Genomic DNA, 26,995 nt, shown 5'->3' on the forward strand with positions numbered 1-26,995 from the left:
TCATTTGAGGTTGAATTCAAGAAAGATTATCATTTTTCTTGTCACCCTTACCTGGACGTTTTACCTAGACATCACATGTTCTTCTTTTTAACTCCCACGGTAACGAAGTATCGGGCAAATATCATAATTAATCCATGTCTTTTCGCCTGTTAATAAAAAGGTACATATATATAATCACGTCTGCGGAGTAGACAGAGCACACCAGTCTTGAAAAGACTGATAGGCCACGTTCAGTTGTTTGGCTTAATGATAGAATTGAGATTCAAATAGTGGCAGATTGCTAGCCTATCGCCTAAAAGGAGAATCCCAAGTTTATAAGCCAATTTCTTAGTCGCCCTTAACGATATTCATGGGAAAGTGATGGAGTGGTCCTATTTTTTTATCTCATGTTGCCGGGAACCACACGGCACCATTAGGAAATAAAAAGGTCCTACCTACTCGTATTATGTAAGCAGTTATCATCTTTGGTATCATTGAGCTATACAGTTGAACGTAGCCTTTCAGTCTTTTCAACACTTAAGGAAAGGTTTTTAAATTTGAGATACTTCTTGAAGAGGACGGGTTAGTGACCTTTCACTATTTGAATCTCAATTCCATCATTAACGGCCTCTGTAGCGCAGCGGTAAATACGCTTGTCTGTGGTCACGTTTATATCCCTTGCGGGGTAGACAGAGCCAACAGTCTTGAAAATACTGAATGGCCACGTACAGCTATTTGGGTTAACGATAGAATTGAGATTCAACTAGTGACAGGTTGCTATCCCATCGCCTAAAAAAGAATCCCAAGTTTGTAAGCCTATCCCTTAGTCGCCTTTTACGACATCCATGGGAAAGATTTGGAGTGGTCCTATTCTTTTTTGTATTGGTGATTACAATTAGTGATCCTATAGTAATACAGATCTAAATAGTTGGTGGTGCGATAGTGCTCTGTCCAGTGACCCCAGTAACATAATTATGTCAGTGATGTTATTCGCATTGCAAATGTCACCCATTAAATTCGGATTATCAGAGCAAACAGTATGTCAACATTAGTTGGTAGGATTATAGCTTGATTTTGAATTATGCAAAATGGACTCTACGCAAGTTGCAATACAGTTGATTGTCTTTGTTAAGATATCATGATTACTGATGAGGGAGAAGCAAGTTTCTGTAAATTATGATTTTCAAGAGAACTCTAGGAATTAGCTCATTTGAGGTTGAATTCAAGAAAGATTATCATTTTTCTTGTCACCCTTACCTGGACGTTTTACCTAGACATCACATGTTCTTCTTTTTAACTCCCACGGTAACGAAGTATCGGGCAAATATCATAATTAATCCATGTCTTTTCGCCTGTTAATAAAAAGGTACATATATATAATCACGTCTGCGGAGTAGACAGAGCACACCAGTCTTGAAAAGACTGATAGGCCACGTTCAGTTGTTTGGCTTAATGATAGAATTGAGATTCAAATAGTGGCAGATTGCTAGCCTATCGCCTAAAAGGAGAATCCCAAGTTTATAAGCCAATTTCTTAGTCGCCCTTAACGATATTCATGGGAAAGTGATGGAGTGGTCCTATTTTTTTATCTCATGTTGCCGGGAACCACACGGCACCATTAGGAAATAAAAAGGTCCTACCTACTCGTATTATGTAAGCAGTTATCATCTTTGGTATCATTGAGCTATACAGTTGAACGTAGCCTTTCAGTCTTTTCAACACTTAAGGAAAGGTTTTTAAATTTGAGATACTTCTTGAAGAGGACGGGTTAGTGACCTTTCACTATTTGAATCTCAATTCCATCATTAACGGCCTCTGTAGCGCAGCGGTAAATACGCTTGTCTGTGACACCGGAGGTCCCGGGTTCGAATCCCGGTCAGGGCATGATGAGGAAAGAACTTTCTTTGATTGGCCTGGGTTTGGATGTTTATCTACATATATAAGTTTTTATTATAAAATATAGTATCGTTGGGTTAGTATCTCGTAACACAAGTTTCAAATTTACTTCGAGGCTAACTCAATCTGTGTAATTTGTCTCATATGTTTATTTATATTTATTGACCCGAACATGGCCTTTCTTAACGCTAAACGTGGCCTTCACTTCTATCACTAGACTATTGGTTCTATCAAACCCGCAAGATATATAGACGTTATTTTACGTGCATGTTGCGCTAGGAGGCTAATATAGCGGAAACACGTTAATTTGAATAGTTTCCCAGTGACATTGTCCCACTGAATTTACGTTCAGTCGATATTGGTTATGCAAATGATGAAATTAAACCAGATGATTGATTAATCATGAATATGTTACTGCTTAATTATAGAGCGTCAGTGGTTTAGTGGTTTAGATGTTTGCTTCAAAAGTTCGCTTTCTGAGGTAGTAAGGTTAGAATTCTACTTAGGTATTGTACTAATAATTTTAGCTAGTAACCTGTATTTGGTCCTAATTATTTCATTAAGTGACACAGCGGAACGTGGCCTTTCAGTTTTTCAAGACTGTTGATCTGTCTACCCAGTAAAGGATATAGACGTGACTATATCCCGGATTAATGTACTGACCCGTGGAATGAGCGATAGGAGTGAGGCTCACAATAAAGCTAGTTAAAACATAAATTCATACGATGTAATACTTAAATGAATTGCATGCTGAGTTGAATTAAAACCTTTTTTTTTATGAAGTAAGATAGAATTGCACTCTGGTACTAATTGAAGCAAGCGATGGGCGAGGTGCCACGCGAGCTGCACTCGACTTCAAAAGGCCACGCGGAACTGCATTTAGTCGGAGAGCCCGACGAAAATTAACTGAATCATTTTAATTACAGCCCAAAAAATGTCAGTTATATTTAACCGAGTAAAAATCTTACTGCGTTTCGTATTTTTAAAGTTTTGGGTTAGTTGTTGGCCATCAATTAACCCTAAACTTTAAATGTGGGAAAATATTTCTTTTTATTAACATAGCTTTAGTTTAAATATGAGAATTCTCTTTCTCTTATCTTGAGGTTTCAAGCCTCGCCTTTGTCCAGACAGCAGACGTCCCGGGTTCAAATCCCAGCCAGGGCATGATGAGAAAAGAAAGTGTAATATGTCCCGTGTATATTTATTTACATACATACATATAATACCTGCATACGATAAGGTATATACCTCATACAATTTAAAGAATTAACTTACCAATGCTTTTTCCAGTCATAGAAAATACTTACAAAACAGCTCTTCTTGGTTATTCTCCTTCAATGACTTATCTACCTCGAAAGTAATTCGGATCTCTTTATCATGGTCATATTTGTGATCAACCTCAGTTGGAATAGCGGGTTATTCATAGAAACTTTTTTATGCTTTATGACTTATCTTCTGACTCTTTCTTTCTTTGACATTATCGAGGAAGATTGACATTATGCCTTGCCAATGTTAGTGAATAACCCGCCTAATAGTCGATGTAAGAAATATATCCTCAAATAATCACAGCTGCATGTTACACCTTTTTTTAGGAACGACCCTTAAGATCTTCTTCACCCGAGAGAATGTAGGACTCCTGGCACCTAGTATGCCAGCTTACCGCATTAAAACCACTCCGGCGCTACCATTCTGCCAATTTGAAGGAATGACAGAGCTGTCACCATGATGCTTTCTGGACCCCCGACTAAGCTTTTAACTCCCAGATTTAGTGTAAAATACATACGAAATTAAATTTTAGCAACGTGTATTGAAACGTAAAGAGCTTTAAGAGCTGTTAAAAATTGAAAGGTATTGAAGCTGTTTGAAATTGAAAGCTGTGTGGTAAGTCGGTGCGAATTAATTGGTTTATTTAGCGCCCTCCATCAGGCAAATTGGCTGTTAGCATATCAAAGAGGTAGTTTGGGCGATCGATGGTGTAATGTAATTACTGTTGCAAACCTGCCGAGATGAATTCCATTAAGATACGAACAGGCAGACGTACTGTAGGACGTCGTTGAAATTTTGAAGGTTATTTTTGGAGTTTGTCTCAAATGGATCAAAAATAAGAATATTTTCGATGATGTGGTGGATCGTTTAGATATAAAATTTTCAGCAAATATTGTTTAGAGCCATCTTCAGATATCGATTATGTCAAATTCTTAGACAGAAAACGTTCCTTGATGTTTTAGTATAATGAATACTTATTGGCCACGATAACCACTTACCATCACATGAACTACATTATATTTGTCTTCGTAATAATAAAAACATACATATCCCTACATTAAATGCCTTTGAATAATAGCGATAAAGATATTTTATCCGAATTACCACAACATAAATTTTCTTTATGGCTTCGGTAGGGTACACCGTAAATCAGCTCCACCACGCCCTTAGATGAGCCATTGCGGAAAGAAATGAGGCGCATTATGTGTAAAATGTATATTTATTACGTAACAAACTGTGTCCAAACCAACAACTTTAGAGCTACGCGGCGTCGTCACATGAAGACGTCGTCCGCGAGAGCCTTGTTCTGCGGCCGATCGTCTTCGAAGGTCACCATCTTGTCCCGACCTTTCCCCACATTTTGTTTCCCTTCTTGAGCTTTCCCGAAGGATAAATCGTACAATTCTCCCACTCCACTCAAGTTAAACTCGCTTAGACTCCTCGGCACGAAATACTCAACACACTTCTCAGCGTGACCGGCCGATCTTCGTACAGGCGTGTTCCTTTGGAAACTCTCTTCCCCGTAATTCGAAGATTTCCGACGCGGCAGGCTGTTGAATTTCGTTGGGTTTAAACTGTCTATTTTAAATGTCACTTGTTGACGTTTCTCCTGGCAATTAAACGCGACCGACGGCCCAGAATCGGCCGTTTCTCTATGTCAGGAAACGACCGACATGGAAATCTTATCATCACATACCTTCTCTACGCTGTGCACTGCTCTGGTTGTGGAGCTGCCCGTGCAGAGCGCTGTGAAACTCCTTACAATTGAGCTCATGTCTTCTTGGATTAAATTAAAACACATGGCGATGACAACGATGCCGACTAAGATATAAATACAGCACACTCCAACAGCAATGTCCTCCGCTTTAGCAGACACTGTGCTGGCATAAAGTCCAGGCTTTAGGTCCCCAAATCCGATCGTAGCGAGACTGGAGAAGGAGAAGTAATAACCGTCGATGAAGCTCCACTTTTCCGTCGTATGGAACACGACAGTCCCTAACGCTATATACAAAGCTATGAGCAGTAGACTTAGAACTATTGGCACTCGCGTGTGGTTTCTACACGTCCAGTGATAACCGCCACTAAAACTGTCCAGGTTCAAAGCCGCCTGGAACGGTGTCCGTCCTTGTCTATCGTTGTAGCACTTTTCTTTTTTATCACAGTCACTAAACTTGCACTCTGGTCCCGAGTTAGTGTACCGACTGAGACAGTCGGCTTTGGAGTGGAAGTTGCCGCTGTTGAGAGTGGAAGGGCAGACTTTGGAGTAAAGGACGCGAAAATTCCTGGCCAGCGCCTCTCCGATGGTGGAGAGGTATAGCATGATGATGGGGATGCCAATGCAGGCATACGCGACGGCGACGGTCTTCCCCACCGCTGACTGCGGCGTCACATTCCCATGACCTGTAAAAATAAGATCAATGTGTTAAAAATTTAGTAAACTTGAGTTATACCAGAGAAGGGCTTTTATAGAACTCCCAAAAATTTCTGCAGTCGAGATACCCAAGTTCTCACAATGCTCTGTTTTAGCAGTGACTCTGAAAATAAAGGAGAATTCGTTAATATAAAATAAGTCACCAATCACAAAACACCCAAAACTCTTAGTAGATCAAAAAATAAGATTCGTTCCTGTACTTTTCCTCATTTCCATAATGATATTCATAATTTTAGCGAAATTGTAGATCGGAAGAGATAAAGTATATACATACATATCGTCACGTCTATATCCCTTGCAGAGAAGACAGAGCCAACAGTCTTGCATAGACTAAATGACCACCTTTGGCTATTTGGTTTAATGATAGAATTGAGATAAAAAAATAAGAGATAGTACAAAAGTAAAGTAGTACAAGAATCTTACCAATAGTCGTGATGAGCGTCAATGCGTACAAAAAACTGCTGGAAAACGTCCATCTATAATCCCCGTCGTGTTCATATGACAGTCTATTCTCTAACGCCACTCCACCTCTCATCGTCTTCAAGAGTACCTTCTGAAAGTCCATCAACTCTTTGGCAGCTAATTTCGTCCAGTTTTCTTTGTACAATATATTCAAATCTTCAGTTATCGACCATAGCCTTTCAACAGTCTTCGATCGGAGATCTGAACTTGTGGTTTGTGATTGGCTCAAGTTTGGCTTCGAAGCTGCTACTGCTGTTTCTTCTGTCACCCTGTTCCCTTCTATGGCGAGAAAGAGGAAGCCTCCAAGAAGATTGTACGTTAGGACGAGGAAGCATATTGCTAGGCATGTTAGTGGGGATGCTCGCCTTTTATGGGCACATCGACAGCAGAAAAACTTGGAGTCATCTAACTCGGGTCTGGAAAAGCAACATTTGGGTTCATCGACGAACGCGTCTTTGCAGTAAGCGCGTTTGGTGAGATCTCTACTGCCGTTTTCCAACATGCTTGCTGAGTCAGCATTCCTCACCGCACTTTATATTTCTTGTGGTGGCGTCGCTTCTTTATTCTTGGCATTATATTGGTTTGCGATGGTTTGAATCTGAAACAATGAGAAACTGTTGGTTAATCACATTTTATATCAACAATCTATTTTTAAAGATGTAATTTTCAGGCTATACCTACTAAACTAAACACGTAATATTAAATGTCAATTTCATAATATTATACATACATATAACCACGTTTATATCCCTTGCGAGGTAGACAGAGCCAACAGTCTTGAAAAAACTGATAGGCCGCGTTCAGCTTTTTGGCTTAATAAATATATATGGGACAAATTACACAGATTGAGTTAACCTCGAAGTAAGTTCGAGACTTGTGTTACGAGATACTAACTCAACTGTACTTTATTTTATAATAAAAACTTATATAGATAAACATCCAAGGCCCAGGCCAATCAGAGAAAGTTCGTTTCTCATCATGCCCTGGCCGAGATTCGAACCCGGGACCTCCGGTGTCACAGACAAGCGTACTACCGCTGCGCCACAGAGGCCGTCGTAATTGTTTCAAAACATATGACGTAGTAACAATTAACCGGACGGGGCTTAAAAACCTGATTGTACAGCCGCCCGCAATGAAGGTCCGGTCCCATTTTTAATCTAATTGACGCACCCCTCCACAAAGTGTGGCCATCCCGGTTTATTTCGGGGAATAATCCGGGAGACTCCCTGCGGCCGAACTTTGCACATTAACACGTACGAATTCTGCTCTCATTTTCTCATTGTAGCGGGATTAAAATGGCGCGTGGAATGCGAAATGAACACTGGGGAATAACGAAAAATAATAATTAGATCAAGACTAATTCATAAAATATACACGTCATAATAAAACCATTATTTGCCGGTCAATCGGACAGAACAAAGATAATTTTGGTGTCGGGGTACAAAATTCGTACTTTTATCTTCTATATAAATGAGAATATTGACTGACTGACTGTTATATTTAAGCACAACCCCGACCATGAAGGGTTACAAGCCCAATTTTGACCCGGTCATTTTTATTTGGTCTTTGGTGCAATAAGGGACGATTTCCCGAAATTTCCGCGGGAAAATTCCTCGCTTTATTTACTAATATTATAAATGCAAAAGTAAATTTTGTTTGTTATACTTTCAGGGCTAAAAAGGTTGAAACACTTCTATGCAATCAGATATGAATATAATCAGTACATATATTTTGTCTAAATTTTTACGAGAGCTAAGTACAGGGACATAATCTTATCTCTTTTTATAGAATGAGGTTCATCATATCAACGGTTTTTGTATAATACACGTCATCAAATTGAGGGTAAAAGATTACCTTTTACTGCTAAAAAATGCACTGAAATCCCAACATTAATGTTTTCATGACTCTGTCCAAAATATTCGCGCGTTAAAACCGTATTCACCATTGTAAACAATAGTAGCATTTTCTTTTTTATTGACGCATAACTTTTAACGGCCAGTTAAATTTTGATGGGTCTATGTCGCATCGACATTTATTTCTTACTGGACAGCAATATTAATACAAATTACATTACGTCGTAATTCTTTACGGGGTAGACAAGGCCTACAAGAACATTCACGTGGTCTTTCGTTAGGTGGATGGTTTAATGATGGAAATTCATTAGCCTTTTCCGTGATCGACTTTTACAATGCGCGGGAAGAGAATAACTATGAAGATGAAACATTATAGTACACTTTAATAATAAGAAAATAAGAACTTTTTCCATGACAATAAATTACGAAATTAATAATGCCGTGTGGTTCCCTGCACTTTAGAATAGGGGCACTGCATATCTTTCCCGTGGATGTCGTGACTACGAAAGGGGTTGAGAAGCTTGGATTCTTCTTGTAGGCGATGGGGTAGCAACCTGTTACTATTTGATTCCTCAATTCCATCATTAAGTCATATAAATGAACGTGGCCTTCCAGGCTCTTCGAGACTATTGGCTCTGACTATTCCGCAAGGGATATAGACGTGATGATATGAATGTATGTAATAACTAAACAAGATACAGATAATCCAGGCGCTTGCAAGATGTAATGTTGCAACATGTATATATAAATAAATCTATTAACGCGACCCGCAAACAAATATTCAGCAATCAATCCAACTATTCACAACGAGTAAATTCCCAATTAATTTGGTTTAAACCTAATTCCTCTATTTATCACGTCGTCAATTAATATAGCTCTAACCAAAATCCAGTACTGAAGTTTACGTGATGACGATATCTGTTATTTTTTACCTGTTTTTATTATTCTTTAGTGCCGTGTGGTTTGCCGCACTAAAGAACAGGACTACTTCATCTCTTTCCCATGGATGTCATAAAAGGCGGCTAAGAAATAGGCAAATAAAATTGGGATTCTCCTTGTAGGCGAAGGGCTAGCAACCTTTCGGCAGCAATTGTGGGGGATAAAAATAGAAGGAACCACACCCATTACTCATGCGCTGGACTGACCAAATAAAATTAGCAATGGAAAAGCGCGTATCGGACTGTGAAAGACATATAGTCACGTCTATATCCCTTACGGGGTAGACAGAGTCAATATTCCCGAAAAGACTGAATGGCCACATTTAACTTTTTGGCTTAATGATGGAATTGAGATCCAAAATAGTGACAGGTTGCTAGCCCATCGCCTAAAAACAGACACACAAGTATGTAAGCCTATCCCTTAGTCGCCTTTTACGACATCCATGGGAAAGAAATGGACTGGTCCTATTCTTTTTTGTATTGGTGCCGGAAACCACACGGACAAGACAGTCTACCAACACAAAAAAAATGGCGAGAGATCGTGAAGAAAGCGTTAGCCTCATTGTGACCACGACCTCTCTGCCAAGAGCAAAACAACAAAGAAGAATACATATGTACATACATATGGTCACATCTATATCCCTTGCGGGGTAGACAGAGCCAACAGTCTTGAAAAGACTGAATGGCCACATTCAGCTATTTGGCTGGTTCAAATAGTGACAGGTTGCTAGCCCATCGCCTAAAAAAAGAATCCCAAGTTTGTAAGCCTATCCCTTAGTCGCCTTTTACGACATCCTTGGGAAAGAGATTGAGTGGTCCTATTCTTTTTTATGTCGGGAACCACACGGCACGACACACAAAGAAGAATGCATGTACGTATTCGTATGGGAATGCAAGTTCAGATGTAGTAGAGGCCAATTACCTATGTCGATACTAAAAATAATCAAATCAAAGCGATCGACTCTCAAGTGGCGCACACGAGCCTCCGCCGAGAAGTTCGGGCAATCATCCAGAGACCCGCATTCCGACAGCTCCCGGCTCTCCAGACCTCTCCCGATCGGACCCGACGAAGGACCAATTACGAAATTCTACGACCGCTCTCGCATGATTGAAGGTTGATATTTGCTTATCTCATGTTATACTAGTTTTCGCTTGCTGCAACGCCTGCTTAAAATGGAATTCCCGTTTTCCATCATGCCTTACCGGGGTTCAATTCCTGGATCTATGATTCAGAGGTAAAGCAGGTTTCGGGAAATTTTGGCGATACTATCTCACGAAAGGTAAGGGGAAGGAAATCCCAAGAAAATCCGAAACCGATGAGCTTGCATGAAGAGAATTATGATAATATGAAAGAATTTTGTAGGGAGCGTTGCAAATGAAAAGATGTCTCTACCTTCCTCTCCGGGCAAAAGGCGTGATTTATGTATGTAGGTGGTATACTTGAATAAATCTAGAGTTAGAGTGTCTGAGTACTTACTACCTACAAACTGCCAAAACTATTAGGAACGCAGATAAAGCCTATTTGCTTACAGATCAAAATGACCAATATATTATTCGATAGCTCCAGATTTGCAACATTGCCCGTATGATTAGTCGACGTTGTGTTTTGTGGCGAAGATGACGGCTTGTGGCTAATTGCACAAACAATAGCGGATCAAGTTGCCCAAATTAATTGCAACTTAACAGCTGTTACCAAAATCCTGACGGTAACTGTGGCATCAGAATTAGGTATAACCAGTAAGCGATGCTAGTCTACTTCCCTTTGGTGTTAGTCCCGGTTATATCCTCACCTTTCTGGAGAGGTGGGGAGGATACACCTTTGACTATGGTCAATGGTATAATACTGGATGGCATGAGTCAAGTTTTTGCATTCAGCGACTCCTGTCTGACCTCCGCAACCTTTACAGAGGAAGCTGACCCATATTAGGTATATATTCTGTGTGTATTATATTATTTTTAATCATTTATTTATTTTTCCTCTTGTTTGGTTTCATTCCACCCAAAGGTTGAGTCCGCCTTTGTACCATCTCTGTCTATATTGTGCTGCTTTTGTATGTTTTACTCTTATAACGCAATAAAGAGTTTTATCTATCTATCATCTATTAGGTTATGGAAAAAGCTTCACTAGATGAATGAGGCTATCTGTGTAGTAGACTTTTAGGATATCCATGGGAAAGAATGGCAGTATCATCTAAGGTGGCGGGAACTACTCGTTAACCAAGCTTGATACTTTTATCTCTATAAATCCGAAAAAATAATCAATTTTCTTAGGGACCTAAAAAATTCAGACATATGCAATAAATACATAAATTTAATAAATAAACAAAAGTTGATGAGAAAAATAAATTCATTAAATGTGACCATTTATTCAAAAGGAATGATGCAGTTGGCAGCGCAAAAATAAAATACAACATGGAATTTACGAAGCTTTGGCATTTTCTAGTTTTATCGCACCAAATGGTCTGGGAATCGGGAGACGAAAATAACGCAATCCCCCATTTTATATCGTAGTGGGACGTGTTTTGAACGTTGGCAACGTATGAAATAACTAGGGGTTTTCAAGCTTCACTCTCGTGGGAAATTTGAAAAATCCATTCTTGTTTTGAAATTTCAATTTCGTTTTCTTAGAATATATACAGTGCGTGTAAACTGCTGCTCTTACTACGTAGAATGTAAAAAACAATAGTGGAAATTGGTTTTAAATTCGGAATTCTTCTTTTAGTCATTGGGCTACCTGTGAATCTAACTTATTATTAATTTATGCGACGTTGTTGTAATATTGTGATGTTTAAAATGTCCCATAATTAATAAAAATTTCAATTAACATTCGGCTAAACGTAGCTTAAAGAAAGTTAACCGCCAGTTTAAGAAATTCTTGCTGTCTTGCCGACTCCGAAAGATAGCCTATGAATTTATTTTTATTATTTTAAAATATTTTATTTAAACTTGCAATGGGTTTCGTCAAAAAATCAATAGATACTATTAGCATCCGCAAAATTACGTTACACAAATGCAAAAATTATCTAAAAGTGACAATTATAAAATCAATCTACAAAATTTTAAATTAATAACATCATCCTGTCTTCACTCGAATAAAAAAAGTACCCTACAACTTATGTAAATCTGGGATGTGAAAAGTGCTCCTAAAATTAATGAGCTAAGCTGGCACTGATCCCATTAATTATTTTGCTCATTACGCCAGAGCTGCCATTGAGACCGGGTTTTTTCCTTGATTGGAGCACAAAACACTGGCTGATGACGTCACAAGGATCACAGTCATTACGAAGTATTTGTCAGTCTGTCCGTTGTGGATTATGAGAAGCGTTTTAAGACTAATATCTCTTTTATTATCTGTTATATGTACTTTCATTTGTTATACGCACGTACGATTATATCTCTAACAGATTTTAATATTTTCCCGTTGCATTATACTTTTTATAAACACTACAGGTATTAAACGCGCACGTAACGTACCTTTATTTTATCTCGGATGATTCGAATTATGCTAGAATGATCCGTGGTCACCGAGCGACGAATGTATAAAGGTATCTATGTTATGTACGTTTTACTTGTAAAATTAATAAATTTATTATACCTCTTTCCTGAAAGGGAGGCAGATACTTATTTCCACTTACTATGATTCCTGACTTCATTTGGTTTATCTTTATCAATCTTTGTTATAACCAAAATTATAAGTTTTATATTTATTATTACAATGAAAAATAACCATTTCACTGATAAAGAACTTTTTAAAGAAGCATTTTGATGTGACATACTGCCAAAATTAAAAACAAAGGTAGTTCTCAGTTCAACCGATTTTTATACGGTTTTCAGGAAAGTGTTTGTTAAGGCAATTTTTTTAGAAATTTAAACGACTTCAATAAAGGAGGACATTGATTGGAGTCAGTTATCTTTTTACGATAGTAATTTTTAAGCTTGGCAACGAATTACGATGCAGTTTGCATTTTTATTTGTTTTAACAAATACCAGCAACTATTTAGCAACATATGTATTTAGCCAATTTTTTTCCGAAAAGTTATTTTGTTTTTTTATTCTGTTAGTAACGATTTATCGATACCAATAATTTCATTTGTCATGTATTTAATCACTTAAATTACAAATAATTCCGCGTTATAAAACACGATCATCATTTCATTTTATCCTCCGATCGTTTATCACGCCGATGTCAAAATAAATGTTTCGTTTCAAAAACAAAATAACCCGTCATTTGTTTAGCAAAAACATCTGGCCATTTGTAAGGCTCTAAATAATGGCTGCCGAACGAACTCATTTGATTAATTGGCCATCTGATATCCGGCAGAATTAAATAAATGTCAAAAAGGCAGGTTCATTGCGCGGGGTCGGCTTATAACGGAGTGGAGAACGCCTCGTGGCGCAACAAATTGGTAACAATAAATTTTCGTAAAAAATATTTGAAATTTATTTAGTGGAAATTAAAAAAAAAGGTGGCTGTGCGTTGCCTTTCAGTTCTGTGTTTATTTATTCATTGATTTACTATATGTTTATTACGTCACATAGAACCATCCAATATAAAAAAACATTTGGACCACACAAACTCTTTTCTATGGGTGTAGTAAAACGCGATTAAGGAATGGCCTTATAAACTTGGGATTCTTCTTACATACATACATACATACATAAAATCACGCCTCTTTCCCGGAGGGGTAGGCAGAGACTACCTCTTTCCACTTGCCACGATCTCTGCATACTTCTTTCGCTTCGTCCACATTCATAACTCTCTTCATACAAGCTCGGCGGTTTCGGGTACTTTTGACCTGACCCTTTACCAGGACGTCCTTAATTTGATCAAGATACGTTCGTCTAGGTCTTCCCACTCCGACCTTTCCCTCCATACTCTCCTTGTATATCTGCTTAGTCAACCTGCTTTCATTCATCCTCTCCACATGACCGAACCATCTTAACATACCCTTTTCTATTCCTGTAACTACATCTTCTTTCACATCACAACATTCCCTTATCACGCTGTTCCTTATCCTGTCACTCAATTTCACACCCATCATACTCCTTAACGCTCTCATTTCCACTGCATTTATTCTGCTTTCATGTTTCTTTTGCCATACCCAACTTTCACTCCCATACATTAATGTCGGGACCAACACGCCCCTGTGCACAGCCAGTCGAGCCTTTTTGGATAGTTTCTGACTACTCATAAAGGCATGCAAAGCTCCATTCACCATGTTCCCCGCGTTCACTCTCCTTTCAATATCACTATCATACTTGCCATCTGATGTAAACTTTGATCCTAGATATACAAACTCTTTCACTTGCTCCACTTTTTCTCCTCCAATCAAAATATTACATGCTGTCATTTCTTTCTCCATTTCAAAAACCAGTGTTTTAGTTTTACTTACGTTCACTTTCATTCCTTTCTCTTTTAAAGCTTCATGCATACAGTTTACCATCTCCTGTAACTCCTCCGCTGATGACGCCAGTATAACCTGATCGTCGGCATAGAGCAGACATTTGACGAGTAACTCATTCATCCTTAATCCACTTTTAGACTCTTTCAAATCTGTCAAACAGCTATCCATAAATAGGTTGAACAGCCACGGTGACGCAACACATCCTTGCCTAACGCCTTTCTCAATCTTAAACCACTCAGTGTGCGCTCCGTTTATCCTGACACAAGCACTCGAATCCTCATATCCCTTCATTGCATGATTTTTCCAATTTTTTTTAAAATAAATTAGGTTGATGTAATTAATGCTCTAGATTAAAGGAAAAATATTTAAAAAAATCCTAGTATAAATAGGAATTTGAATTATTTAAAAAACAGTGATGAAAATTTACATCATTATGCATTGTTAAATATATAGCTCTGTACTAAATAAGTCAAAAGATATTGTTTACTTATTCTCCTTTATTCTAAATAATAATTTAAAAAAGAATTTTTTTTTCAAGCACTAATTAACTCCACAATGATTACACGAAATTGTGGAATAGCCTTTACATTTGGGAAATTTACACCGAAGTGACCTTTCTTTTTTTTTATTGTTATTCTTCTTCTAGTAGACTGGTACTAGGGTTTTGTTGTGTACGCAATAGTCATTTATAAAGTAACCAGCAACAACAAATTTAAAGTTTACAGTTTTTGAGTACCTTTTTTTCTTCACTAAATGTTATGATTGAAATTTCCATCATCATGCAAAGAAGGGATATAAGGATTTCAGTGCTCGTATTAAGAGACTGCTCACCCCATGCATAGAAAGTGCTGACCACAATTCATTCCTCTCAACTCTGTCATAGGCCTTTTCCAGATCTACGAATGTGCAATAGACTTTTTGACTCTTGGCCAAAAACTTTTCGGCTATGCACCACAAGGAAAAGACCTGATCAGTACATCCCATTCCCTTTCGAAATCCCGCTTGAGCATCCCATATTTTGTCATCAGGCGTTCTTCTGGCAGGCATTCTTCTTTTTGGCGATATATATGTAACCATATACATACATACATATGGTCACGTCTATATCCCTTGCGGGGTAGACAGAGCCAACAGTCTTGAAAAGACTGAATGGCCACGTTCAGCTATTTGGCTTAATGATAGAATTGAGATTCAAATAGTGACAGGTTGCTAACCCATCGCCTAAAAAGAATCCCAAGTTTGTAAGCCTATCCCTTAGTCGCCTTTTAAGACATCCATGGGAAAGAGATGGAGTGGTTCTATCTTTTTTTGTATTGGTGCCGGGAACCACACGGCTTCGTACGGGTAGCATTTATAGAAAGCACACTAACACTGCCCTACAGAGGCCTAAAACTTCATATGCAAATATAAATACTAATATTATAAATGCAAAAGTAAGTTTGTTTGTTGGATCTTCACTGTATAACCACTGAACTGATCTTTATAAAATTTTGCAAAAGTGTAGTCTTTACACTGGACGGGACAACAAGGAGGACATAAGTTAGACGTAAGACCTAAAGAAGTGGAGAGCGTTAAGAAGGAAGGTGAGCCCCAGGCTATGAGGGTTAATGGCAGAGGATACAATTGAGAACACGCCAAGTTGAGAAAAAGAGGCTCACGACGACGGAGTCGTGGGCAAAAGCCAAGGACAAGAAGTTTTATAAATAACCCAAACAGATTCCTGGCAGGCTACAACGAAAAGAATTTACTCGTTAAAAAAAACAAAAGGTCTTCCTTTTGGAATTAAAACAATACTGTTGGGAAGTTTCCTATAAGAACGTAGGATCTCTTTAAGGGAAAAAGTTGGGAACTTCGTGTATCGGGTTCCATCCAATCAAACATTTACCTTTGTTTGTCTGTTGAGACATGTTTACTCCTGTTTTGTATTTCTAAAAAGAAGTTCTTTAGGAAACTTCCTTCTTAACTAAGATCGATTTTGTTCTAGTAATTTTCACTCTTAATATAAATGAACGTATAGTGAACACAGTGCCGTGTGGTTCTAGGTTATATAGAATAGGACTACTTCATATCGGTTCCATAGAATTTCATCATTTATGGGGCAGATAATGCCAGTCATCAGACTCAAATGTCACTTTTAAAATTACTTATGATACGAAATAAATTCCGGATATGAATAGTAATAAGAAGCCTCACTCGCTATCAGTTAATGCTTTGAGCAGGAACTGCCACAAGTAGGTAGTAAATAAATACATACATATATAAAATCATGCCTATTTCCCGGAGTGGTAGGCAGAGATTACCTTTTCCCATTTGCCACAATCCCTGCATACTTAAAAATAGTACATTTCAATTAAATAGGGCTCAGGTATTAATTACATTCTTTATATTCGGAAAATTTTACATGATACCTTTCATTCTGATTAAGTTTTACAATCGCAGCCTTTCGGCATCGCAATTCCTTAAACGAAATCCACTTATCTATATTAAGGCCATTACCGCACTCATAACTATAACGTTAGTGAAAAACGAAGACGGTAGTACGCGTTTAGCGATTTGAAGCGAACATCCGCATATTGCAGCTTAAAGACATCGCCATCTTATTTTATTTTGGAACAAAAAAGTAAAGACGTCGTTGACATATTTATACTAGTTCGTTCGTTGCTATGTCCGCCGTGAACTCAGACCTTGCGAACACTATTTGTAGCAACATTGGGATTATCATAAAAAACACTCCGATTGTGTTGATCTACGAACTGAAAAATCTATTAACATATCCAACATACATTTTAAGTTTCATCATAATCAGACAAGCGGTTTCAAAGTTATATCGTTAGAAACATACATGCATACATACGAAGAATGTTTTTACACACTAACTTGATTGGTAGACCTCCCTCGCTTCGCGCGCCTGGCCAACTAAACTCTTTCATTACTGAGACTGACCGACTGACCGACTACGTACAGCCCAAACCACTGGGTAAAACCCTTGAAATTTTATATGTAAGTTACTTATGAGTACCTCGAGAGAGGATTTTCAGAAATTTCCGCAGAAGAGGAAATAATAGGGTTATTTATTTCACATAAGCGGAGCTGCCTTTTTTTTAAACGCTTGCATACCACTCAGTCTTTACTTTTTGAATTCGAAAAAGCTATTTCTAAGGTTTTTGAGCGGATGCGTGGAATAGGCCTCTCAACGGTTTAGATTTAAGGTTATGTGAAATAAATGGTTTGAATCGATGGCGTGAAGCGGCTTCCAAATTTTAAATGTTTTCGTGTTAACGAAAACCATTTTGACAAATTTGGCTTTTCAATCCTACTAATATTATAAATGCGAAAGTTTGTGAGTCTGTCAGTATGGACGTTTGTTACTCTTTCACGCAAAAACTACTAAACCGATTACGATGAAATTTATAGGTAATTTTTATCCCGGAATCTCCGCGGGAATGATTCCACGCGGACGAAATCGCGGGCTATTATAATAAAAATAAATATAAAATAGTTTTGTATTGCTGAGCGAAAACTTGTTTCACACATGCTAGATAATGTAAAGATACACATATGTTATTTTTACAACATACGTTGCTCGGACCAACGGATTCAGATAAACCCACACAAACTTTAATCCCAGATTTATTTGATGATATCCTAACCGTAATCAAACTAACTTCTAATGGGGCCCTTGTTGTTAAAAACACAAAGTGTAAATTAAATCGGGCTGTAATAACTTTATTTGCGTATCATTAGGAGTGGAGTACACTAACGTTGTTCACTTTGTTGCTTTTCAGAAGTTACCAACTTTGAGGTACAATTGCTATTTTGAATCGTGCGAATTTCGCATTGTTATCTGGCTGGATAGTTTTGATTTGATAAAACTGTTCGTTACAATGTTCGTACAAAACTATTTTTAAAAGTTAAATTTTTATACGGCCCAATTATTATCGTGTCTTTATTGGCCTCTTTAGTAAAAAACAAAAGCTGCTCGAAATATTTGTATTTTCGAATTGACATAAATTATACATACATATAGTCACGTATTTTTCCTCACGGGGGAGACAGAGTCAACAGTTTTAAAAAGACTGAAAGGCCACGTTCAGCTGTATGGCTTTATATGGTCGCTAGGCCATCGACAACAAGCGGAATCCCAAGTTTATAAGCCTTTAGTCGCCTTTAATGACATCCATGGGAAGTTGTAGTGGTTCTTTTTTGAAGTGCCGTAAATCATGATGCACGTTAACATATAGAATGTAGCATACAGATGATGTAACGACTAATTAAAAAGTTCAACTCACAAACAAATCATTATCCCTTACGGAGTAGACAGAGCTAATAGTGACAAGACTTCAGCGACATGTTCGACTGCTAGCCATAATTAAACAATTCATATTCAAGTAATTAATGACAGATTGCTCGCCCATTATCTAAATGAGATCTTTGATTAATTTTCAAATTATAACAATTAACAAATCAAATAATTCAAATACAAATTCTCTACTTTGCTATAAATGCGGTATACAATTAAATGTTACATTTTGATATATTTCCCACATTTAATTAAGCATGGCTTTTATAAAAACAAACCAAGGAGAACCTCAAATACCTGTTTTCATAGAACCGAGTGAAAAAAGACGACAATTGACAGCTCAGAAGCCACAAAAGGTCAGCTAAGAACACTTCAAACGATTGTTCGTACAAATTCCATTTCCAACACGAGACAAAATCAAACATTGTTTCGGGAACTGACAAAAGGTTGGTACGATTTCGTGGAATTAACGGCTGAAGTATTGTAGTCAATACACACGGTTGCTGTAAATTTGCCACAAAGTTAATTCGTCACATACTGTTTGGAAATAAGCAACCTCTTTATGTTTGCAACTGGCCACAAAAAAAAAGAGTTTTTTTTTGACACAACATAATTAAAATATGTGACGATCGAGTGACAAGTTTAAGAGCAAATTGTTAACATATAAGTCCTGTTTGTATTTAATCTTTTAACGACGAAAGACAATAACTATTAAATGGGTTTTCATAAAGCTTTGCAATAATGTAGCTTACATAATAAGTTAAAGGTATATAGATTCAAAGCGGATAAAGTCACAGGCAATAGCAAGTTAGAACAAGTTTTACCTCATAGATAACCCAACCCATATTGGACCATTCCAATGGGTTGAGTTATCCTGCAAAGATGGCGAAAGTCAGACGGGAGTCGGTTCGTGTAAAAACCTGACTTGGCCAAACTGATATCATGGTCAAAAAGCGTACTCAGGGCTCGTTTCCAGAGTGATGAAGTTGTAACCGGGTTTAACTCTAAGAGAAGAAATATTCTTACACGTGAATTCCTAAATCTTCATTAGCATAGATAACATGTCCTGAATAACTTTCAACTACTTTCAAACGCATTCAACTAAGAATAGCCATTACTGCACAAGCGGAATAATTAAATGGCTCGCAACATTACTGCAGTTTGTAAATAAAGCTGTAATGTGTTTAAATCTGTTGCATTAATGCAAGCTGCGGCCATTTATGTGAATAATGCCTTGGTTAACTTTTTCTACATCGGTTTGTACTGCGGCTTAGTTTTTTTTTTGGTTTATGCGATGCAGCAAACATAAACACACATACAATCATATCTTTATCCTTCGAGAATTCTAATTCGAATCTCAATTCTATAATTAAGCCAAACAGCTTTACGTGGCCTATCAGTCCTTTGAAGTCTATTGGCTCTGTCTTCCCCGCAGGGATATAGACGTGATTATATGTAAGTATGTATGTATCCTTCGAGAGAGCCAACAGTCTCTACTGAAAGGCCACGTTTTTAATGATGGTACTGAGATTTTAATAGTGTCAGGTTACTAACCCTACGCCTAGAAGAAGAATCCCAAATTTATCAGCCTTTCCCTTGATTGACTTTACAATCTGCTCGGGAAGACGTTCCAGCTGTTTTTTAATCGCTATAAGAATTATAATATATAATAAGTGCTGTGTGGTTCCCGGCGCCAATACAAAAAAGAATAGGACCACTCTTTCCCATGGATGTCGTTAAAGGCGACTAAGGGATAGGCTTATAAACTTGGGATTCCTCTTTTAGGCGACGGGCTAGCAACCTGTCACTATTTGAATCTCAATTCTATCATTAAGCCAAATGGCTGAACGTGGCCATTCAGTCTTTTCAAGACTGTTGGCTCTGTCTACCCCGCAAGGGATATAGACGTGAACATATGTATGTATGTATAAGAATTATAATTAATATTCATGGAAGCTCGCACTAAATCAATTTGCGTCTCACAATATACTTCAATTGAATTGAGATTTCCTTACATACCTGTTCCCCTTAATTTTACAGCACTTAGATACCACGCTGATATAAAATACACATTTCCCAAAAGAATACCCGCAGTGAATAAAAGTCTACAATATCGCGTGTTCCACCCGCATCCCGTTAGAGGGCGCCACTCGCGCGTGTCCTATCCTTTGTTCCTGTGATTTATTCCAGCAATTCCAGGCTGGTTTTGAGGGTATCGGGCGAGGTTGGATGAAATAAAATGATAAGGTATCCGAGCTCCTGTATCGATTAGAATTTGTTTTTGTGTAAGCTCTGAGGAATTGACTAAATCTCTCGATTGTATGTGTATACATACATACATACATACATATAGTCACGTCTATATCCCTTACGGGGTAGACAGAGCCAATAGTTCCGAAAAGACTGAATGGCCAGATTCAGCTGCTCGGCTTAATGATGGAATTGAGATCAAAATAGTGACAGGTTGCTAGCCCATCGCCTAAAAAAGAATCACAAGTATGTAAGCCTATCCCTTAGTCGCCTTTAACGACATCCATGGGAAAGAAATGGAGTGGTCCTATTCTTTTTTGTATTGGTACCGGAAACCACACGGCACTGTATAAATATCACGACTATATCGCTTACGGGGTAGACAGAGCGAGCATTCCCAAAAAGACTAAAAAGCCCCGTATAGTTAGATGGCCTACTACTATCCTACAAACTGTGTCTTTTTCTTCGAACGAGCATGAAAGCCAGCTGTTGTCTTAGTTATGAATTAACTTGTTTTTGAGAATATATATATATATACTAGAGGCCACCCGCGACTTCGTCCGCATGGAAACCCTATCAATCCCGCGGGAACTCCGGGATAAAGCCTGTATGTTATTCTGGGTCTTCAGCTCAAATTTCATTGTAATCGGTTCAGTAGTTTTTGTGTGAAAGAGTAACAAACATCGATACTAACATCCTGACATACTCACAAACTTTCGCATTTATAATATTAGTAGGATAAAGGATAGGCTTTTAAACTTGGAATTCTTCTTTTATGCGACGGGCTAGCAACCTGTCACTCTATACGAATCTCTCTTCTATCAGTAAGCAAAACAGCTGAACGTGGCCTAACAGTATTTTTAAGACTGTTGGCTCTGTCTTCCTCGCAAAGGATATAGACGTGATTATATGTATGAATGAGAAGCTCTATCCGGATAACCCGAAATACAGAAAAGATCAGGAACCTTTTTTAAGTTAAATTGTATATCACCACTAGTAACTAGTTATATAATAACAGATTAAAGAGATGATATCATTCTACCCGAAAAGAATTGAAAAAATTTCAAAGCATTAAAATAGGACTTGTTAAAACTATCAGTTTAGCGGAATTTGGTGTCTGTATATAAAAGAGATTCGCTATGATAACACAAAGAGAATTTGAGCCTCGTAATACAAACGGAACTAAATTAACTAAAATACCGTTGTAAACCCTGAATTTACTAGAATTTACGACAAAATTCTCGGAATCCCTTAACCGTGACTAAACACAAGTTACATAAACGGAGCATTTAGAAGAAAACTGTAGCACAGTTGAATCGCTTTGCAGTGACAACTGCGATAGAATCGTTTCGCAATAACAAGCTGCATTATTAACAGTGTTGTTCGAACTATCGATAGTTTGGCTGTCGATAGTTGACCTCAAATATCATATACAGTATCGATAAAATCGTGATGAAAGTTAAACTATTAAAACTTCAAAACTATTGATATTTACTATAGTTTGCAATATTTCATGAAATATTGAATGTATCGATAAAAATGTGCCGTGTGGTTCCTGGCACTTTAATTGAATAGGACAACTCCATCTTTTACCCCTGGATGTCGTAAAAGGTGACTCAGGGATAGGCTTATAAACTTGGAATTCCTCTTGTAGGCGATGTGTTAGCAATCTGTTATCATTTGAATTTCAATTCTATCATAAAGCGGTTCATTTATGTATTTTGATGACTGCACAAAAGCTGGCTATCGATTTACATTCGATAATATTCAAACCATAGATTATTCAGTTTTTTATCTTGAACTATCGATAATCCATCATCTTAAAACTAACGATAATTGGCAGAGCGGTCAAAGTGAGAAGATACAAGTCATTAAGTAAATCCCAGGCCCTCAAGCATAATGAACATGCATTGTGAAAATAAAAGTCTATCGAAAAACTATCGATAGATGAGTGTCGAGACATCACTAATTATTGCGCTCGCGGGAGTGGGGCCGCTGCAATCTCTTTGTTATGACAAGGTTGCTGATGCAAACCCTTTGTTTTTACAGCGCAAATAATCTGTAAAATACAGGAATTCCAGATGACAACGGGGTCATTCTATTTTCCGGGAAAATGGTTGTGCTGAAAGATGAGAAAGTAAATATTAACTGTAAATTATTTACGAATGTGATATAACTATTCGAGGAGATTATATTGCGCTAAAAATATTTAACACCCATAACGTTGGTAGGGCATAATAATTTTCAGATATGTTACGGTATTAGGCAACTAAGGGATAAGCTTATAAACTTTGAATTCTTCTTTTAGGCGATAAGCTACCACCTGTCACTATATGAATCTCAATTCTATCATTTCGCCACACAGCTTAACGTGGCCTTTCAGTCTTTACAAGACTGTAGGCTCTGTCTACCCCGCAAGGAATATAGACGTTATAATATGTATATGTATGTATGTTACGGGCAAAATAATTAAAGACAAAATATAGATGAGTCATACAAGTTTTGAATTTCAATCTAGTGTATATAGTAACTTAAAGAAGAGTCATTACTACATGGCTGTTACATACACACATAGAATCACGTCCCTTTCCCGGGGGTTAGGCAGAGACTCCATATTTACAATGGCAAACGTTCTCGTAAAAGTACAAGGTAATTATAACATATTTCTTCTAATAATTGACCAGTTACCACTTGTATGAATAGAGCAAATTGCCGCTCACGCTCTAAATACTTTGTGTACACAGCCTAGAAGCCGAGACGTGGGTCTGTCTGGGAATACCTTTGTTTGCTTGTTCGACAACTCCCATCCATACGGTCATTATTCAGTTTCCGGCTTTGGGAATATCTGGGGAATCGACGATGACCTGTTTTAGTTTATACTGGAGGAGTTGGAATTCAAAAGTATTTTTTAGGACATAAATACATACATACACATAATCACGTCTTTATCTATTACGGAACAGACAGAGTCAACAGTCTCCCAATAACTGAAAGACCATGTTCAGATGGCTGGCTTACTGATGGAATTGACATTTAAATTGTGACAAGTTGCTAGCATATCGCCTAAAAGAAGAATTCGAAGTTTATTGGCCCATAAGTGCCTCTTATGACCAATGGTAAAGGATAGAGCGGTCCTATTCTAAAGTGCTGGGAACCACTCGGCACACTTAGAAAATTTTACACTATCTTTACCAAAAGAAATATTGTTGTTATTAACTTATGTCGAAAATATACAAATAACAATATATGTATATATAAAATCGATCTGAAGAGATAAAGATAACAGAAGCAGTAATTATGAAATGTGCTGTGTTTCTGGCCTAGTTTTTTCAGTTATCTATTTACGACTTTGTAGCAATAAAACGTTATATTATACCAGAGATAGCTTTATCAATAAATTATGAGTTATTAAGTTCATCTAGGCTACTGTAAATATAGGTCAGTATTCTGGATCAGATAGCGTTCTGGAGTTGCGAACTCCGCCGTAGTGTTATCTTGTAATAATTCTACTTGCGGACCGTGTGTGGGGGGAAACCGAACCTGATTAGTTTGAAGTGCTTCAGGGAAATAGAGAAGAAACCTATTAGGAACAGAATACTGAAGAGCAAAGGCGTTGCGTTTTTAATTAGTTTATTTCATAGTTCTCAGGTTTAACGATAGAGCAAGTAAATTATAATTAATATGTTTTTAGCCGTGTGGTTCCCGGCACCAATAAAAAAAGGATAGGACCACTCTCTCGTTCCCATGGATGTCGTAAAAGGCGACTAAGGGATAGGCTTACAAACTTGGAATTCTCTTTTAGGCGATGGGCCAGCAACCCGTCACTAGTTGAATCTCAATTCTATCATTAAGCCAAATAGCTGAGCGTGGCCTATCAGTCTTTTCAAGACTGTTGGCTCAATTTGTAAGCCTATACCTTAGTCGCCTTTTACGACTTCCATGGGAAAGAGATAGAGTGGTCCTATTCTTTTTTGTACTGGTGCCGGGAACCACACGGCATTCCATAATATATATTTGTTGGTATATAACCCAACCGACTAAACATGTAGTCTAGCAACTATTGGCTTTGTCAGTGCGGTGCGGAATATAGACGTAACACATATGTGTAATTAAGTCTTCGAAAGCCCGGCTGAGGCATTCAGATACGATTGTCTTCAAAACTAGACTGAAAACTTTCGTCAGAGGCTAAATGTCACAGAATTTCATGGGATTATTTTAAGCTGAAAACTCGCAAATATTTGTCGTACGGAGTACTACTCTGTCAAGAAAGTAGCGGGAAAAGATCAATAATACACAAACTGTTTGTTATTCATCCAAATTTATTTTATCACCTTCAAAATATGCTCCTTTAGAAACGATACACTTACGCCAACGAATAATCCAATCATCAAAACATTTTTTAAACGCTGTTTCCGGAATTGAGGTCAGTTCTCGCCGCGAATTCTCTTTTATGTCTTCTACCGATTGAAAACGGGTGCCACGAAGTGGTAATTTGAGTTTAGGAAAAAGAAAAAAGTCGGCTGGAGCCATATCTGGTGAATATGGTGGTTGCTCGATGGTATTTGTTGAGTGTTTGGTTAAAAATTCGTTCACAATGATGGCCTTGTGCGAAGGTGCATTATCATGGTGCAAAATCCAAGAATTTTCTTTCCACAAATCTGGCCTTTTTCGTCGGATTTGCTCTCTTAAACGCCGCATAACACTCAAATAATATTCCTTATTTACCGTTTGACCTTCCGGCAAGAATTCCGAGTGCACAACACCGCGATAGTCAAAGAAAACAGTCAACATGACTTTGACTTTTGAACGACTTTGGCGTGGTTTTTTCGGTTTCGGTTCAGTTGGAAGGCGCCACTCCGAAGCTTGTTGACTAGTTTGCATGTCAAACTCGTAAACCCACGTCTCGTCACCAGTAACAATGCGTTTCATGAATGTTGGGTCGGAATTGACTCGTTCTAGCATGTCCTCAGCGACTCTCATGCGATTGAGTTTTTGAAAAAAATTCAGGTCTTTTGGGACTAGCCGAGCGGCAACATGTTTCATACCCAAATTATTAGTTAAAATGGTACGGATCGACTCGTGAGATACAGAAAGTTCGGTGGCTATCTCTCTCAAAGTTGAATGAGGATTTTCAGTCACTATTTCCTTCACTTTTGCGATGTTAACTTCAGTTGCAGATGTTGATGGCCTACCAGAGCGAGGCAAATCTTCCATCACATCTCGACCGCTTTTGAACGCTTTGTACCACTCATAAGCACGAGTTTTTGATAAAGTCGATTCACCGTAAGCCTTCTGTAACATTTTCAGTGACTCCGAACACGATATTCCATTGGCAATGCAAAATTTAAGACAAACTCTTTGTTCGATGTTTTTATCCATTATGAAATTAGCAATACACACTAGATATGATATAACTAAAAATAGCACTGTATTTAATGTAAACAACAGATGCAACTCAAACTCCGCGCCAAAATGGAAAACAGTTGTGCCAATCTAACAACAACAAAAAAAACAAAAATTTGAATTTGGAACCATAAATAAATAATCCATTCCCGATACTTTTCTGACTGAATGTATACGTCATAGTTTGTTTGTCTGCCCCATATCTCGGGGATAATCCTGCAAGAAATAATTTTGACGCTTCTAGAGGAGCGGGTGCCGCTTCTAAAAGCTGATCTTAAAGTTGTAATTTATAACTGCAATGCCATAGATGTAGTTAAATGTTTGAAGCTCAGAGATGGCTTAGAGTATAACGTTATTATTTTACAATTGATACAAATACCAAAAATATGAGGGTCGTGAAATATTCTTCACGAAATCAAGATACTTGTTTACATATCTATTTACATACACATTTACGTTTTAATTGTCTAACGGGGAAGACAGAGTTAACAGTCTAACGCCTTGTTGAACTGGATGGCTTTTTGATTGAATTAGTGACATCACAAAGCTAGTCGATTGCCTAGTTTATTATTGAAAAAAATATTGAATATAATTTTACAATTTACAGACAGCAACAGTTTTTTTTTCAACATCAGATGAGTATACTCAAAACCTGTTTTATTTGAAATCCTTATGTAAATCAATGTTTCAGTCACGTGAAATTTTCGTGCCGTGTGGTTCCCGGCACCAATAGAAAAGAAATAGGACCACTCCATCTCTTCCCCATGGATGTCGTATAAGGCGACTAAGGAAAAGGCTTATATAGTTGGGAT

The 26,995-nt window shown here is 37.7% G+C and overlaps 1 protein-coding gene across 1 annotated transcript in view; it reads right to left on the reverse strand.

Annotated features, from left to right (window-relative positions):
* Positions 1–4,518: 4,518 nt before the first annotated feature.
* LOC106139257 (TWiK family of potassium channels protein 7) overlaps positions 4,519–26,995 on the reverse strand; it is a 47,599-nt gene continuing 25,122 nt past the window's right edge. The window contains exons 2-3 of the mRNA XM_013340663.2: positions 5,996–6,632; positions 4,519–5,541 (exon numbers count right to left, since the gene is read on the reverse strand). Coding sequence (XP_013196117.1) covers positions 4,799–5,541; positions 5,996–6,536 — 1,284 coding nt within the window. The 5' untranslated portion in view covers positions 6,537–6,632 and the 3' untranslated portion in view covers positions 4,519–4,798. The remainder of the gene's footprint in view (positions 5,542–5,995; positions 6,633–26,995) is intronic.

Source organism: Amyelois transitella, chromosome 22 (genome assembly GCF_032362555.1).
Source record: "Amyelois transitella isolate CPQ chromosome 22, ilAmyTran1.1, whole genome shotgun sequence".
Lineage (NCBI taxonomy): Eukaryota > Metazoa > Arthropoda > Insecta > Lepidoptera > Pyralidae > Amyelois > Amyelois transitella.